General features: G+C 46.8%; 2 protein-coding genes across 3 annotated transcripts in view; one reads left to right on the forward strand and one right to left on the reverse strand.

Moving 5' to 3' along the window:
• On the forward strand, positions 1-12,549 carry GATD1 (glutamine amidotransferase class 1 domain containing 1). Its single transcript, XM_078863735.1, has 8 exons — positions 1-111; positions 1,407-1,483; positions 1,957-2,062; positions 3,819-3,926; positions 4,391-4,485; positions 4,812-4,905; positions 5,878-5,989; positions 6,586-12,549. The coding sequence occupies exons 1-8, from the start codon at positions 63-65 to the stop codon at positions 6,590-6,592; spliced, it is 648 nt and encodes a 215-aa protein (XP_078719861.1). The 5' UTR covers positions 1-62; the 3' UTR covers positions 6,593-12,549.
• LOC144936546 (troponin T, fast skeletal muscle isoforms-like) overlaps positions 10,872-18,484 on the reverse strand; it is a 23,899-nt gene continuing 16,286 nt past the window's right edge. The window contains exons 7-10 of one of the 2 annotated variants that reach the window (XM_078863736.1): positions 17,786-17,895; positions 16,778-16,868; positions 13,739-13,779; positions 10,872-10,962 (exon numbers count right to left, since the gene is read on the reverse strand). In XM_078863736.1, the coding sequence (XP_078719862.1) occupies positions 10,914-10,962; positions 13,739-13,779; positions 16,778-16,868; positions 17,786-17,895 (291 nt within the window). In that variant the 3' untranslated portion in view covers positions 10,872-10,913. Of the gene's footprint in view, positions 10,963-13,157; positions 13,199-13,738; positions 13,780-16,777; positions 16,869-17,785; positions 17,896-18,484 lie in introns of both variants that reach the window. The other variant, XM_078863737.1, reaches the window with a different exon arrangement.

Below are 18,484 nucleotides of genomic sequence, written 5' to 3' on the forward strand. Positions count from 1 at the left end.
ACGACCAATCGCGTGCAAGGACGGCGGCGCGTGCGTCTGCGATCCCCTTCAACGTTGCGGCAATGAGCTCCAAGCCGGCGTGTCTCTTCGCGCTCAGTTCTGCGGCTGAAGGTAAAATTAAATCAATATTTAGCAGACGTTTTGGGGGGGGGTTAATGGTTGTATTTTTTGTGCTCAGAGGAAATCGCCAGATAATTGACCATGCGTTGTGACGCTTTAAAATGGATTAGGCCTAGTCCCGTGAAGTGCGTGCCGAGCTCGACTAGTTTCCTCGCCGGGCCGGCTGCGGCTCTTTTCGGCCAAATCGAGTTGCTCTGAGACCCCTTCCCCGGCGTTTGGTTTAAAAGTTGTTTAAAGTAAGACGTGACCAAATAGCTGTTACCATGTATATATATTATTAGTTGTGTGTCCCGGACTGTCTCACACTCGTTTAAACCCATGTCGTAAGGACCGAGACGCGGCATAGGAACTTATTTACAAGATAAGTATGTGTCTTTTCTTGCTTCTGTTAAAAATACACTTTAACGACACATTTCTATATTTACGCGATCTAACACAAAAACCTGTATTATGGATGATATTGGTCGCAAAAGCCTACGTGTTAAACCAAAAATACAACAGTTTTGTAACGAAACTGGCTGCGTTATTAGCATTTGCCAAACGTTATGTTTTCATCAGCAAGTTGGTTAAGTTAAGGCAGTTTTAGACTTGGACCCATTGCACTAATGTTTTTTTTTTATATGGTCCAAACTTGTACGCAAATTTTGTTATTCTTGCTTTACAGGTACTGCATTCAATTGGTCCTCTGTCAGTTTTTGTAAACACCTAAAATATTGACATGGTAAACAAAAAATCTTAAACTTGCGCGTCTTGCAAACACGTAGTGAGATGAAACTGTCGCCCACAACGAAGTGTGTGTGTGTGAGGGATAAGAGATTTCACAGTAAAGTAAAAAAAAACTGTACTGTATCCGGACATGACCTTCTTATCGGAACACAAGTTTGCCTCGCTTGATGCGGGTGCAATTTCGTGTTTATGCGGCTTGCCTATGTATACCCAAAATTCACTCTATGCGGTTTGAGTTCACTCGTATGCGGCTATGCGGTCTGATGTGGGGGGCAGCATTGTATACTGTACGCGCTTTTCGGCAGGCATCTGTCTTCTCGTGCAGTTTCACTTTGCGTGCGATTTTTTTTGGAACGCATCTACTACATCGACCGCATACTGAGACGGAAACCTGTGTAAAAGACGAGGTTAACGTGCGTGGTTTCTGAGTAGATGTGGTTCAACATGGCGCACTCTATATTGCAGGGAGAACGAGGTTGAGAACCACTGATAACATTTGTCACTCGATAAAATATTATGAAATCGTTTAATTTTAACTGTGCAATGCCCTCTCCCCGCAGGTGTGTCTGCGCAATCCTTTGTCCAATCGTACACCCTGTGCAGCTCTGCGTTTACGCTGCATATTGCCACACCTGGGGTGAGTGTGACGTGTCTTCATATCTGCACCCTTTGCCTTTGCATGTACAGCTGGATTAAGGCCGCGTCAGGTCATGCAGGCAGTGAGGGTTATTTGACCGTACTTAATCATACTGAGCAGTGCTGGTTGGTACATTTGGGGGGAGTACAGAACAACAACAGTAGATGCCCTGCACTACCCACAACACTTATTACACCTGTGTTTAGTTTTTGGTGGTCACTCATCCAAGTACTGTCCAACCTCAATCCTGCATAATTCTTAACTGTTATTGGGCTTCCTCGCACACAGAGCCAGACACTTAGAAATTAGCACTCCGATGTAGGCCAAGCATCCCGATACTGGCCCCTCAGTTTTGAGGCTAAATGAAGTTTTCCTGGATGAAGAGCATTATTATTGATTTATTATGTGTATGCACGTGTCTCATATGTTGTGGGCGTCTCTGGTCTGGGCTGGTGCATGCTTGCCTTTCGCAGGGAAAGCTGCCAGAGTTTGTCCATCAGGATGAGGCTTCTCTTCGTTGGCTGCAGGACTTCTGCACAAAACCACAATCCACCCCACTCCGCCTGGAGTCCGTCGACGGTACACATTGACCTCTAAGCATAGCGTATAGCATTACCCATAGAGTGTGTGTTCATTGGGATGGGTAGTGCGGTTGCGCAGAAGTTAGTGGGGGGGAGTGGCAGTGTCGTGGTTAACGCACTGCGCTATGAACCCGGTGACCTTCAATCTTAATTTTATTATTTGGTTCTTTCGGTTAAGTCACGTCTAAAGATAAAATAATAAATTAAATTAAATAATAGAATACGACGTTTCGATTGCAACACAAGCAATCATCATCAGGTATAATGAAATGGCGACATAAAATCTAACCAGAAAACTATAGACAGACATATTAGCAGACAGATATCACCAAGATACATAGCGGGAGCAACACAGGTAACAGAGAGGGGTGATCGTCTCTGTGGGGTGGCCTTAAATAGACAGGGGGGGGGGGGGGCGGAGGCAGAGAGAAGGAAGGGGGGTTATCTTTAGACGTGACTTAACCGAAAGAACCAAATAATAATTCCTGCAGTCACGAAAGTTCTAAAATTAAGATTGAACCACTTCTACGGGGAAGTTTTAAGCTTATCTTTTTTCTCTCTCTCTGGCGACTTGTTTTCTCTGCCTGTGTCCTCTTTAGAATGTTCACACTTAAATTCTAACTTAGCAATCTTTGAAATACGTAATCAACCAGGCTATGCGTTAATTGTGTGTTGACCGACCCTCTGTGTTGTATTACATTACATTTCGATATTTTACTAGGTTATTTAATTTTAGTGTGTCCTCCTGATTTTCAGGCTTCCTTGCCGTGCAGCACCACGTCTGTTGACCACCGGTGACCTTCGTTCAATTCCCGCTCCTGGCCAACACCAGTAACGATTATCTGAACTGGTTCTGGGCCTCCCCTAGGTCGACTCACCCTCAAATGAGTACCTGGTGCAGTATGTAAATATTGCCGTTAGGGAGACAAAGGCGGCAGGGCGTGGTTGCTGGCCCACCCACCCCTCGCAGGTGCTCACTAACAGCACCTGCCCCTAAAGTATGTTAAGGCTATACGGGGGATCTTTGTCTTTATAGTGCGGTTGTGCAGTAGTTAGTGCAATGCACTACGAACCTGGCTCCCTAGTTTGATTCCTGGCTTTGGCTAAAAATCAGTGGCATGTGGTATCTGAACCAATCCTTGTCCTTCCCTAGGTCTACCCAGGCTTAAGAGTTCCTGGTGTGGTGTGTAAACATCAGCACTGGGGGTCACAGGCAGCAGGGCTTAATACTGATTTCACCACCCTTTTGTGCGCTCTTCCAGACTTAATATGTGCTTTCTAACAACAGCCCAATAGACTCTGAAGACTAAACAGAGAATCTTTTTTGGAATATAACTTAATTGCGAGAGCAGCTAAGCTTCAAGTTGTGAGGTCATGTGTTTAAATTCCAGTTAGGGTTAACATGGCTCATTAATTTTCCATAGGTTGTCAATATGGATTGTCTTATAGAGGGGAGACACTTGTGGCTGCCATCATAATATCCACCACTGTCTCAGGACTGCCAGCGAGCAATGTCTGCTCAAACAAAACTTGCATGCCAACATTTTGGCATATTTTTTAAGTGTTGTCAAGGCTTTGAAGTTGCATAAATTATTATCACAGCACACATAATATAACAGCACAGAAATACAAGGTTTTGGTGGAAGAAAGTTTTGATTCCATGTAGTGTTATTCACATGCGTCTAGCGGTAGCATTTGATCCTTGGACTTAAACCCTGATTTGATTGCTTTTCTGTTTACTGCTGTGTACTCAGGTGCGAGGTACAATGCCCTCTTCCTTCCCAGCAGCCTCGGCGCCTTGAGCGACTTGGCACACAGCGGATACCTGGCTCAAATCCTGCAGCATTTTGTCGCTGAGAAAAGTAAGTGGCTGGAGTTGGGTGCGCATTTTACATGGTAGCTGTGACTTCATGGCGATGTTTCGTGGCAGTGTCAAAAGTGAACTCCAGCTCAAATCGTCAACTTGTGCCATTCGAGCATTTATCTCAAATCGCGTGTGTGCAACCCTGTTCGAGTGTGGGCCACATTGGGAATCTCGTCTCTCCCCACGGGTCGAGAGGGTCATGTTGAAACTTAAGGAACGCAGAGTCATAGCATTCACGAATGTAGCACGATGTTCGCGAGAATGACATCTCGTTCACAAACAAAAGTGTGCGTGGTACACTGCTCCTCACGGTGGACGTCTGGTAGAGATGCTTGCCGAGCATTTCTCAGCCCCTAGTGCTGTGAAAAAAATTTACCTACCTTACGTTTTTGGATTGTATAAAACTGTAAGGCTTTTCTCTGTGTTCCATGCATGCATTGCCTGCCCATCATTCAATACCAGAGCCCATATGTGCTGTGGGACACGGGGTCGCCGGGCTGTGCTGTGCACTCAAAGAGGACAGGGGCTGGGCGTTCCGTGGCTACAGCCTCACTGGGGTAACTCGGTCTTCATTTTGTCTAACAAACTACAACTGCAGAACGCTAACAATTGATATCAGGGTTTTGTCACTACTCTTTCCCTGTGCTTACAAGTAGCAGCAGTTTTGTAGGCGGTGATGGCTCTGGACTCTTAGTTGAGGCTGGTGATTGCATGTTTTAGCAAGGTACAATGGGTTCCTTCCTGGTCATACATTAAGGTCCTCTATCTAGCTATCTTTCATCTGTTATTCTCTAGATGCAGCTTAGCAAGTATAACTGCTTTCCTGTTGACTCAACCTTTCCTGGTGGTGCTCCGGTATCATTTCCTGTCTCTGTTAACACAGCCGTCGGTGTTTGAGCTGGTGAGGAAACCGGGTTTTGCTAACCTCCCTGTGATTGTGGAGGACTTCTGCAAGGAATCTGGAGCCACCTATAGCGGTAAATGCACCGCATGGCCAGTAGCCGTGCACAACACAAGCTGAGTTTACACTACCCACTTGTATCTGGAAAGGCCATGGAGGCTGAATTAGGTCACACCTAGTTATGAGTCTCACTAGGCCATGCCCACAACCATTTGGCCATCCCACCTAGGAGAGCTGGGACTATTTCCAGGCAAGTGAGGTCTGTAACGTCACACTGCTATGCGCGGGGTAGGCTGACCATGTGGTTTTGGCAGCTAGTAATTGAAAGGAAAATAGAGGGACTGAGAGCACAGTGGGGCTGCTGTTGGTGTTTAAATAACATGTACAGTCTGCTCTCCTATAACACGTGTTTTCATAACGTACATTTTATATAACGCTATGAATGTATTAGGGAACACATTTTTTTATAACGCGGATGCGAATTGGATGTAACGTTATTTAGTGAACAGAACTACGTCGAGTGAGTAGTAATAAGCAGTTGTACTGTAGCATTACACAAGGCGGGATGCTGCTGGATAATTCTAGATGCTACCCACGCGCCTCAGTCTTTGTTCAGCCTGCATGCACATCTCACGTGTTATCACGGGCTGTGCTTTACCCTATATTATATATTATTTATCATAACGCGATTTTTCCATAACGCGGTGTTCTTCAGGAATGCAACTACCACGTTATAGAAGAACAGACTGTAGAAAATACAACACGTACTTGAGCAGACTGGGCAGTGTGGGTTGGCAAAGAGAAGAGCCAACTCAGGACCGGATCAGATATCATTCGCCATCGATGTTAGCAGTGGCCGGAAATCTAACCAAGATGTGCTTTGGTTCGTTGCACAGTGTGCTGATCGCTCTGCAACTGGTCCACCCAGCCAATATCGCCGTGTGTTCGCCATGGTGAATTGGCCGTGCGCGAGCGTATGCTCGCTAACAGTACTTTCCCCAACAATCTGTGAAGGCTATACGGGATATCTTTGTCTTTGCTCCTGCAGCCAGCGAGGTGGATGCCGTGCACGTGGTGATCGACCGACACGTCATCACGGGCCAGAATGAGCAGTCGACCGTCGCTGCTGCTCAGAACCTCGTTCTGCTGAGCAGCTCCAGGTGACGATGACAGCCTGCTGCTCACGAGCCCCGCTATCCTGTCGCGAGGAAGGCCGAGACAAATCTTGAGACTCAATGAGGCTTTCCTGGGCAGAGGGCAATATTAATATTGTTGGGGTGATACAGTGGTTAGCGCTTTGCGCTGTGAACCTTGCACCCTGACTTTTGATTCCTAGCCCTGGGTAAAATTGGTGGTGAGTGATATCTTGCCCAATGCTGGACCCCCTTCACCAACATGTGACTCATGAGACATTTCTTCCAAGACACTCTGAACCCGGCCACTTGAATTGTATTCCAGGTCATGGTTAACATCAGTGGTGAGTGGCATCTGTATGGCTCTTCGACAGCAGCTCGTACTGACTAGTACGGTGAAGTATAGTCCAACAGCCCCATGACAGAAGGCCATGGGGAAGCATTTACACAGCAGTGGATTTAGAAAGAGCTATAAATTATGATTTTATTATTGCAATTTGGATTTTATTTAAAAACAATATTTTCAGGATGATGTTCATGTAACAGAATTATTTGGATTTGTTTAAACTTGATAGCTACGTGTCGCAGTGTGCCTCTAAGAATGTGCTCGGTGTCTCCTGCAGAAAATGACATCGCTGGAGAAGATTCACGTGAATGACCGTTACCTCTCATCACGATCGTCGTGTACACTAACTCGTCATGTCAACAAGGCGACAGGTCCCGGTCTAGATTTCTAGTGTTGGGAATCGGACCAACAATATGCTCATTCATTTGGGATTGGCTTGGTTTTCCTTGCATCCATACCAATCTGAATCTCACTCTCTCTTTCCATCTGGCATCTCGCATGTGAGTTACTTGTCATTTTTTCTGTACGAGTGATGCAGTGGAAATTGTCATGGACAGCCACGTGTGTGTATATCGGTCATTGCAATGGGAGAAAATGTAATGGGGAAGAAATGTGAATGTGTAATTTGAAATGTAGGTTCCATTTACAGAATACAGCCAACTCTGGTGCATGGTTATCTTAACATGTTTTATGTTTACCTACATAGATTGGGGCTGAAGACGTACAATGTGTCTTATGGCTTGTATTTTTTATTTTATTTTTTAAAATGTATTTGTTTTGCTTGTGTTTGTGGTCACGTGTTCAATGAGCCACTGCCCCTCTATGAGTTAGGAGCAACTTATAATTAAACCAATGTGCATGAAGATATTTTATTTATTTTTCGCAAGCACTGTTCATTCGTAACCCGCAACTTTTTGGCACTCCTCCGCACCTCCTGTGAAGGTTTCCTGGCTTGGTTTGGAAGTTGGTGATTGTGGTCTGGGATGTGGAGACCTGTTTGATTAATTTCTTTGTTGTGATAACTCTTTTTTTTCCTGGCTTTTTTGTTTTGGTGCCATTTCTAAATGTGTTTATTCATTTTACATTTTGCTTGGTAGTAGGATTTTCATTTGCTACGTAGTGGCTGTAGAAAGGATTTGGTCCTTATATATAATTAATGTACAGTGTTATGGGATGCTATTAGCATGAATGGCACTCCATAAAATGAAAGTATTATTACTCTACCCACGAATTATTGAGAAGTAACTTTTTAATCAACATTCTTGGTTGTTGGGGTTGGAATCGCACATTGGTTTCAATTCAAGTGCCAAAAATGCATCAGCATTACTAATAGATGTAACAACTTACAAACAATATATTAAGAGCCTTTACTAACTTACGTGCCAAATCATGTGCTGAATTTGCAGTAGAGTAATTTCCAAACTTGCAAGAAGGAAATGTTATGCACTTCCTCCAGAGAATTGCTACGCTGTGGCTGTTCTCCCAGTTCTGTTTTCAAGGTCGCCGAGGGCTGGGCAGGTTTCCTGACGGGTCAGGCTGTACGGAGGAGTCCCTCTGCAGCTGCGCGTTTCTGTCACGTGTCATCTTTCCACTTAGAGACGGAAGACAAATCTGTACATCGTGGTCGTTTACGGCTCGTTTAGTTGATTTCGTGCGTTAGAGAATGGCCCATGGAAGTGGCTTTCGCAGAGCTCCCTCTGATGTCCCTTCAAATGATATTTGGTCCATACAGCAGAAGGCAGCACTTTTCTATCTGACCTGCCGCATGAGAGCGACGTTCATCGCATGACAAGTCAAACTGAATATACTCGGCCAAACTGATACACGACTGCCTGGAGAAAGCCTACATGTACCTAGCGCAGAAGGCTCAATTTAGTCGCTGCTGATAGGACAACCCACGTTCTGTCCCTGCATCGAGGTGTATTTACACGTGGTCTTGGTATGAGCCAATCACCTTGGAGGAACGTCACTGTTAACAGGCTCAGAACATCGCGTCCACCAATGGCTCGTCTGGCTTTAGCCAATGCACAAGAGCAGCCATGTGATGAAGTGGCAGTGGCAAGGGATGGTGGGGGGGGGGGGGGTGATGTCGTGAGCTTGAGCGGTGCCAAAGTGGTGGGTAGGGGGGCCGGGCCTGCAGTTGGCAGCCTTGGTGGTGCAAAATAGACTTCACCCCCCCCCCACAAAATCCCTGTGGATACAGGTCGCAGTGGATTAACTTGACATAAGCATGTGTATATCCCTGTGTGTGTGTATATATACACACCCCTTTATCAATCAACTGCTGGCTGCAGGCCTTCCGACACCCGTTTGGTCATGGAGGGTATTGCTTGACCATATCTTACCTACCATGCTGCTCAAGTGCAGTTTGGTGTTTGTGGTGTGCCCTGGTTGAGATATCGCTTGCTCCTCACTGTTGTTCGCAGTGGCTGGGAACTGCGTGCGGTCGCTGGGGTCGTAGCACAGTGCGCCCGCCGCTCGATCGAGAGATGCTACATACTTGAGGGGTTGGGTCAAACCACTGGTTCGGCAACCCAAAATAACAAGTCAATTTTTTTTTTTCGAATTCGGTAAAAACAAAACGTAATAATTCAAGAGCCGCAATGCGATGTGGTGAATATTAGACGGTGGTCCTGAATGAATAACGCCGCAGAGCAGTCCTTAAAGAGCCGCAGGTTGCTGATCCCTGGGTTAAACGGTTGCGATCGGCAGGAGCGATTTGAAACCGTTTCATTCGCTCGTTAACCCCAAGCTTTCGCTTGTCCTATCCACCCTCAGCCGCAGCTCCTCAACGCAGATAATGCCGATGCGTTGGCCGCTCAACGTCTTAAGAAGTCACCTCGGTCCCCATCCTTAGCCCCACATCCCCGTCCCCTCGTGCACCCAGCATGTCACGATGTCATTTACCCGCCCCCCCCCCCCTTGTAATGTGGTGGTGCCAACCATAGCTGTGTATTTTGACGGGGGGGGGGGGTGGTATTGCCGTCTGAACGCGTGATGCTCCCATTGCCAGGGTAACATTTCCCGTTGTAGGGACGATGGTTTCGTTCTCAATCGAGGCCACCAGCAGTTGCCCAACTCGGGGCAAGCTTGTAAGCAAATAAGGGTGGAATGATTGTGGTGAATATTTGCGGCCACTCGTCGCTGCAGGAATCATTTGAACACGTTGCGTGCAACATACACAATCAATTTCGCGCGCAAAAATATTTGATGATGAGATCGTGTAGTTATTGAGCCAATCGTAATGTGCCAATTGTCCCTTTTATAGTGTGAGTGATTGTAAGTGTGCAATGTACAATTGAAAGTGGGGAGGATTAATGTGGTTTTTAAAATTGTGAAACGTTACGGTGGATGATTGTCTTAAGTGTTGATGATTTGTGTAATGTGCACAAGTTTTTTTTTTTAATAATTCTGCATTGATGCTAGACATTGTATACACTTTTAACACACCGTTGCAAAGCAAGTTATTTTCTCGTTTTAAAATTGTAACTTGTGGAGGAGCGTTTCTCAACTCTGTTCGTCGTGACTGCCCTACCCCCACCGTACTGCTTGCTGTGATGACCGACCATCCGGTGCTTGCGGTGTGTATTGGCTTCATTGGATGTGAATGGAACGTACGGCAATTGACACGGCGACTGAAGTTCACGAACAATAGTCCGGATTATGCGAATATAATACATGAATACACGTAACTTTGTTTTTGCTAAGGCCAGTTGAGCTGTGAAGCTCTCTATCTTAATTTGTTAATTTTAACCAAGAGTGAACTGCCCTTAGTGTAGTGTATCATGCATGACGGATGTATGTGCGTAGCCAAATGTGCTCATGGGAGGTGCGGGAACAGACAAGGCTGACTGCTGATCGTCTCACCATAAAAAACAGACGGCTTGTTCTCACTTTGAATAGTAACAGTTTTATTAATCCTATTCAAGCCAACACCTAGCAGAAAAAAAAAGAACTGCAGTGGGATGAGGGAAAAATAAAAGTTTTACTTTGCGTTTATCTACATTTGCGAGACCTCACGATCGATGAGCGGCGTGGCGTACAAAGCCCCGCAAGCGTTACCGCGCCGGGTGTCCACACAGCACGTGGTGGGGCAGACGCGCGTTTAAATAAAATGGTGTTTCGATTTAAAGCTTTCGTGACTGCAGGGATTCATCTTCTTGGTTCTTTCGGTAAAGTCACGTAGAAGGGAAATAATAAAATAATAAAAATGATACAATTTATTTTATTGCTTTATTTTTATTCTTTTATTTCCCTTCTACGTGACTTTACCGAAAGAACCAAGAAGAACAAAAAATGGCGTTTGTGACGATGGTGCACGTGGTGGTGATGGTGGTGGCGTGAGGTGCGTCAGCCCCCCGGGCGGGTGAAGGCAAAGGACGAAAACGCCGCGGTGGTTTCTCCCGGCTCTCCTTTCTGCCTCGGATTTTCCCTCGTTTTTTGTTGTTGTTATTGTTGTTGTGGTTTTCTTTTTCTGGGCGACTGCTCTGACGGTGGACAGATGTCGAGCCGTTGTCAGTTGTTGGTGAGGCGGCTCGCTGCCGATGCCACCGCCGCTGCCTCCTCCGCTGCCTCCGGCGGGGCCGCTGCTCCAGGGCGCGCCGTTTACTTCCAGCGGCCGCCGACTTTCTTCCCTTTCGTTCCTTTCTTGCTGCTGCAGGGCCACGCAAGGGGGTGGTGGAGGGGAGGGGGGGAGGCATCGGTCAGGACCACTGTGTCTGCGTGTGCGCGCCGCGTGTTCTGCTCGTGTGCCGTTCCGGCCTTCGTGGGTGCTCGCTAACAGCACTTGCCCCAACCGTCGGTTAAGGCTACCCGGGGGGGTCGTGGTCTTTGCTGCGTGTTCGGCCCTCACGTGAAATCATGTGCGGTGGGTGAGAGCGCGGTTCTCCGTGGTTATTAGTCTTTTACTAACACGATTACCGCTCGCGGATTTATTGTTCTCGCGCTGCAGAATGGACAGCGATTTTGTAGCGTTGACTTTGTGTTGTTGTTTAATCGGGATGTGGTGTCGAGTCTGAATGCGCTCTTGCGGGAGGTGTGGCGCGCTTGTCAGGAACGACTGGCAGTGCATCACATTTGTTCAACAAGACTCAACGCTGCTGATGAGACCCACAAAAGATTTAAACCCGGCCCAGAAGGGTTGACTTGTCTGAACAAATTCTGCTCGGTAAGTCCACAAGGGCAATCAGCTGGTGGACTATAAGATTATTGTTGTTTTTACGTGGAGACGTACAGGTTTATTGGTTTTATTTTGCAGGCGTGCCCTGCTTTTGGATGTTTCCAATTCCACGTTTGCGTGTTTTCGTAAATGTATGCGATGGAGGTGTGCTGAGCACCTGTAATTGGATTTTACACACGCGACCACTTGAGTTACCTGTGCGTCAGATTTGGGGATCAGTGGTGGTGACTATTTAGCAATCAGTCGCCACTCTAACGTGTTGGGGCTCACGGTGATTTGACCGTGCAGAGATCACCAGTCTGTTGATGTTTACCCGCACAATTGGCTATGCTAATATATTTTCACATGATGAGAAATGTAAGCTTTTCTTTTAACTTGAGGCTAGTTTGTTTACCGATTAAAATTGCATTTGCTATCAAATAACATTTCATTGTGTCTTTGTTATAAAACAGTAGCAAAATGTGTGGCACGGAATAGTCCAATATAGATGATCTAATTAAACGTGAAAACCACATACAATGTTTCGTGTTAGTCAAACCCACAACACACCACATCATTAGTAACGGTGTCGACTCATTAGTGCTTAAACGTAGTATACATAGGTTGCAAGGACTCGTAAATAGATAAATCGTCAATTTAATTCAACAAAACACCCTTTGTAATCTCGCGTGGAGATTTTTTTTAAAAGGCACACAAACTCGATGGAATCAAACCATGCCTTTAGCCACGCGTTTCTGTAAGTACAACGTTCCAAGCAGCACGCGCGCGGACACACGTCACTGGCCCAGCGAAGGCGTCGATTCCACTTAGCGCGCCACGTGCGTGTCAGGTAACGTCGACGGCCGTCGAGGCAACGTTGCCCCACATGATATGACCTTTGCAGACTGTGCGATGTTGGGCCTCCTGGGACGAAAGTCGTCCTCCGGGCTTTTGTTTAAAAGTAAAAATCAACTATTTTCAGGCCCGTCGGTCACGTACGCTACAACGAGTGGATGCACAGTTGACTTACCTGGGTGTAGGCACGTGTTGGCTGTCTTATCAAATGAACATTTGTTTGTTTGTTTTGCCGACCGATTTGTCAAAAAAGGGGTTCGCAGTTTCGTCGAGTGATCGTTAGCGGAGTATTTCTCTTTGTTAAGAACTGCACGGAAGATTTTGAGTGTCGGAGAAGGATAAATCGGCTTGAGTCGAGAGAAGACGGTGGAAAGAAAACAAACTCCGCGGACATTAAATCGTATTTCTTTTCTGGAATGCATTAATACGGAGGGGCAGGGATAAATATGAAAGTGCGAAGGCGCGCAATTGTACAGCAAAGTAGAAAAGGACTCGTTCAAACGTAAGCCGTCATTAATATAGCCGTACTCATCAAACTCGTATTAAATACTGCAGAGGAAAAAGTGGTAGTACATCATGAGTAGGATAATTCCGGGAGGGAGGGGGGGAAACACTACAAATATAACTGAGAAAAATCACTGCAAGACAGCTTCAATCTGTTTGATCGTTAATTGGGGGACCGATAATTGTTCGTTAACGGGAAGGGGGGTGGGTTGGGGAGGGGGATCGTTTGTGTTCGTTAAGGAACAATTTGGGGGGTTCTGGGTGGGGATACGGATCGTGTGCTGCAGGGAGGGAGAGGTGTGATGCTGGCAGACTGCTGCTCCGCTACTTACAACTTCTCATGCTCGCTGATTCTGGCTCTGAGCAAATTAATCTGTAACCAACAACACAAAATGTGCGCGCACATATATTTCGCCGCGTGTTAAGTTCGCCGTGTTCGCTCTCGGCGTGAGACGGCGGGAGGGGGATTGTTGGCCGGAACTCCTCCAACGGGTCCTCGCCGGCCTTTGAATCTTCTTCTCTGTGTCTCGTCTCAACAAGCGTCGAGACGCGTTCTACTTACCCTGCCGCCGAGACAAAGCTCTTACCTGTGCAATGCTCAAGGCAAAGAGCCGATGGGATTTTGTTGATGTTGTTGTCGCCGCCGTAGTCAATACCCAGGCATCCAAAACAAATCGGAGCTCGCGTCACAGATTTGTTTTGTGGCAAGCTTTCACTTGGCGTGATCGCTTGCACCCTCTCTGTGTCTGTCCCGTCACTGCTGGCGTGGCGTGATGGTTGCTCATCACGTGCATGCACGTGGGCAATTTAGATGCAAATTAAAGTCGCGTTGTTCCGCATGCAGACGAGGCTCGTGATGTCGCATCATGCCTGACACGCCATCACTGACACGTGGACGTGGCACGGTACTTACTACTTTGACAGCTCATCGCAACGATGAGTCAGCGTATTGATCTGTTGGGGAGGAACATTGTTGCAACGGGAGAGAAGGTTATATTCACGAATGCATTTCCACTTCATTGTTGCTGCTGCTGCTGCTGCTGTTTCACTTTAGGCACCACATCCTAAACTCCAATGTTCATGATTATAGCATTTTTAAAAACATAAATGCTCATTTAAATGTAAGGTCACCAGAAAAGCACACGTGTTCAATCATTTACAGTCCTTTGTTCAATCACTGCTGGATAAAGGCCCTCCTCGTGTCTCTCGGTCATAAGGGGTTGGTTGATCATACTTCACCGCGCTGGTCAGCCCCAAATGTACGAGTGTGCCCAGGACAAGTTCGGATATCACTCGCCACCGATGTTGGCCATGGGCGGGAATCGAACTCTGTTGGCCAGATTCATAGTTCGGTGCGCTCACCACTGACACCACCACCCCACCGTGTCGCACGGCAACCGGTAAATGTGAAACTCTGCTGAGAAGTAGGAGCAAGAGCACTGCAGTCTGGCATGTGCTGCTTTAAGGAAGCTCGTGGCGATATTACATCCCAGGCCAGGGATGAGAAACTCTTGTGAGGAAGGATGAGGCCGTTTCTCAACATACATAAAACCTTCTTTCCTTCATGAGTTGTATAATGGGAGCTGCCTGAGAACAAATACATTGTTTTTCCTGCAAGGTGTTATCCGTTTATAATCCAAAATTAGGCACAGCCATCGTTCCCACGTTATGTTTTCGTTTTTGTAAGATTATGCACACACATTATTCAAAAAGGCTTAATTATGCCCACATATGCACATATCAGCTTCGTGACATTTTGATGAGGCCTGTCGAAAGCCTGACTCCTCTGCCTATGGCTTTCTCGATGAAATGTTAGGAATTGTGCCTTACCTTGAAAAATATTTTTTTTTTCAATAAAAAAAAGATATACTTCTCTTTTCGGAGCTTCCAGTCATCCAGATCCCATTATTATGCCCACCATATTGAGATGAAGTTGCATTTAGCCATTAAATATATCCAAATGTAATTGTGTTGACTTCACAATGATAATCCCAAGACTCCAGTCACGATGATCCCGCATTGGGATGTTAGACCAAGTACATTAACGAGTGTTTTTTTTCTTCCGAGTATTAATGGTCATTATTCCGTCGGGAGCCGCTAACATGGGAGCCGGATCGCTGAGCGCGTGATTTATCGTCGCACACTTGGTGGATGTGAATCATTCCTCTTTCAGAGATAAACACGTTATGTGCTTCACATGTCGGTGGACAGAGGGCCATTGCAACCAGGCATAGTCATCTGTCTCGGTCGAGCCAATTAAATTATTCTTCCGCTTGTTTACCTGAAGAAGCCTCACCGAGTCTCAAGACTCTTTTCTCAGAAGTCCTGACACGTTTTCGCAGGAGGGTGCGTGATGTTTCTGCAGCGTATAATCCCACGTGAGTCATTTGCGGGTACATTTTCAGCATTGGATGTTTGACCAACACCAGTTAAGAGTGTGTTTTCTTAAACTATGGGAGGAAACACGGTCAACCGAGGAGAACCCCATGCAAACAGAGCAAGGGGAGAGAATACCAACTACACGCACACGTGTTACCACTGCGCCACGCTCAACAAAAGGGATACATTGAGAGCTCTGCCAAACTCAAGTGCCGATGATTAAGTCACCCCGCACGTGTCAAATCTCGCAAGTTCAGCAGGGATTGAGCCTGGATAGTGCTTAGATGGGCGAGCATTGTGAAAGAGGTGCTGTGATCATGTGCGATCTGATCGAAAAGTTTCAACCCATAAACACAAAAATCGCAGTGGGTTTCTGGCTCAAAGCAGCATGTGGTAAGATTCATCTCTTGTTTACAGCCATGAGCCAACCGTGGAAATTCCACATTCCTATGGCAGAGATGAGTATATCCACAAGTTCCACACACAGAGATACAATATCTTATCGGCCTCAAAGAGATGAAGGACAGAGTGGACCGCTAACTGGGATTGCAACTCGCGTTATAAGATTAAGGGCTGCTTGCTTTGACCAATGTGTCACCCGGTGAGATGCATACACATAACAACAAAGACGACAATTTTTGTTAATGAATGCACTCGGGTGACATGACAAGACCTTTGTGTGTGTATGTTGTGCACGCGTGTGCAAGAATGTTTATGCATGCTTGCGTGTACGCATGTCCAAGTGTGTATGAGCATACGGTATATGTGTTTGTGGCGTGTGTGTTTGTACATGTGCACGTGTGTGTGTCTGTATGTATGTGTATATGTACATACATCTATGCGTATCTTGAAATGTCATTGTGCTTGAATCCTGTGTAATTCAAATTGTGTGAGTATTTGTGTGCCTGTGTATTATTTGTAAGTATGTACATGTGTAGTGACATCGCTGGATGTCACCACGCTGTAAGTGCAGTACCGGCCCTAGAGGGCACGGTGTGCGTCGACCTGAAGGGAAGGTCAGGTAAGGCCATGGCAGCCGAGTTGACCCGGGAGAACACGTGACCGGTTAGAATGACAGAGGGGGCTGTGAGGGTCACGTGATGGGAACCGAGGTTCTTCGTGAAGATTCTGGAAAAAGGGCGTGGCCAGGGGCGGAGTCGGCCACGCCGGAGAGAATAAAAGCCGATTCCCGAGAGGGATCTTGGCTGTCCGTCCCGGGGAAGAATCCCTTCGTCTACGATCTCCGATCTTCAAGTCTTCCAGCACGTGGACCCGGGCAGTATGCTGTTGGTCCCGATCCGAAGTTGATCGTTATTATGTAACATGTGTAGTTAGCCGGGGTGGTCACCACCCTAGGTCATTGTCTTGTTAAGGGGTAAAGTTACCCCGTTGTGTTGAAGTAATAAATGAGCTACCTCCGAGTCTACGTGTGCTACTCAGTTGAACCCACTACAGATGTATATGTGTATGTGCCCGCGTGTCTTTGCATACGTCCATGTCCGCATGCCCATGTATGTTCATGTATGTGTGAGCGCGCATGTCCGTGTGCGTGCGTGCAGTGTGTATTACGTACGTCGTATTTCTGTCTCTTGAGCTTCTCCTGCAAGTCAAACTTCTCCGACTCCAGATCGTAGAGCCACTGCCACAGCTCTTTGGCCTTCTCCCTGTTAACAGAGTAGACAGTCGATCGTAATCAGTTTTAATCCACAAATCCACAACATTTACATTCTGAGTACTGAGTGTGGATTTGCTTTCCAACACACCGGTGTGCTGTACTAGTAACGAATTGGCACGTTCTGTTTACGTGACAACCCTTACTAATTGGCTGTGTCAGGTGGTGGCTGGTTTAACGACGCATTTATATATTTACGCGATCTAACCCAAAAAAAACCTGTATTATGGATGGTATTGGTCGTGAAAGCCCACTACGTGTTAAACTGATCCGTTTTAATATCAAACTATAATTTAGTTAAATTAAAGTTTTGCTGGTTGGCGCGCGGGCGGGCAAGTGCGCGTTGGTGACGCGTTGGCGATGTCACCGCTCACATCTCTGAGTCCCACAACAAATCCTCCCCCCCTCCTCAATTTGTATTTGTATGTAAATTGTCTGGGGATGTGACTGGAATAGAGATGTTCTAGAAATGCAAATTGTATTGTATTCTATTATAACCATCGTCTTTTTAATGCTTTTCACGGCCGGTCGAAAGGTTCATTCATTCGCTCTCTCTATCCTCCGTTCGTCTGTCTGTGACAGGGGGGACACGGTAATCCTCATAAAGACAATCAATATGCAAATTACACTTTGGCATGAGTTGTGTTTCAATTATGGGCTTGCCCTACAAAAAAATCCAGCCACGTTATGCCAAGATTTTCCCAAAAAGTTCGAGACATAAAAAACCAGTGCTAAAATTATTCAGAATGGGCGTTTGCACCCTGGCAGCCGAAAACCGGCGACTCCACCTCCCACGATGTCATTACGTGTGACGTCAGGTGTCACACGCGCCATGCGACGTCTCGTCCTGAGGCTTGACATTGGACGTGAACGTGACTGCGAAGTCGTCGCGCCGCTGTTTGGCCTCACTTGAGTTTGTCCTCTCCCAGGTGGTCGACGTTGAGCGGCTTGCGTCGGTCAGCCAGGATCTTCTTTTTCTTCTCCCGCTCCGTCTGCTTCTTACCGCGGCCCTTCTCCGCCTGCGGGGGGGGGGGGCACCACCGACACTTCGGTTCACGTGTGCACTCTCTTTTCCCTCCCCGTACAACCCAGCCACACGGGGCCGTGCCAGGCCACGCCAGCTAAGCACGCCGCAGGTTTTTTTTGTCCACTGCAAAACTCGCGCCGCGCTGCCAACGTTGCACGGAACGAACGCGCGAAGTCAGCATCGCACGGTCGAGCACACTGATCGACGTGACGCACGATGCTAATTATTACCCCTGACCCTGCTTGACTTTGGGCCCGATTCCGATGTCTTATGAGGCCAGAGTTTCGCAGTCAGTTTCTGGCACAGCTCTGAAAATAGCCAGTGGAAAGCCACCCGCTACCGTGAGGGCCGTAAGCTAGCGTGACTTGGACGTGCCAGTGGAAATGGGGTAATCGGTACGGAAGCCTGTGTTTGCAATAACCATGTTATTTGTGAATGCATTTTTTTTATATTTTTCCCAATTATACCCTGGTTATGCTATTGGTGTCATATCCTGAAATGGAGGATGCGTTCAGATCTCCGACAGAGATGTGCAACCCTTTGTATGAGAAAACGGCCCACGAAAATAGATATCACAGAAC

The sequence above is a fragment of the Lampetra fluviatilis genome, chromosome 16 (genome assembly GCF_964198595.1).
Source record: "Lampetra fluviatilis chromosome 16, kcLamFluv1.1, whole genome shotgun sequence".
NCBI classification, from domain to species: domain Eukaryota; kingdom Metazoa; phylum Chordata; class Hyperoartia; order Petromyzontiformes; family Petromyzontidae; genus Lampetra; species Lampetra fluviatilis.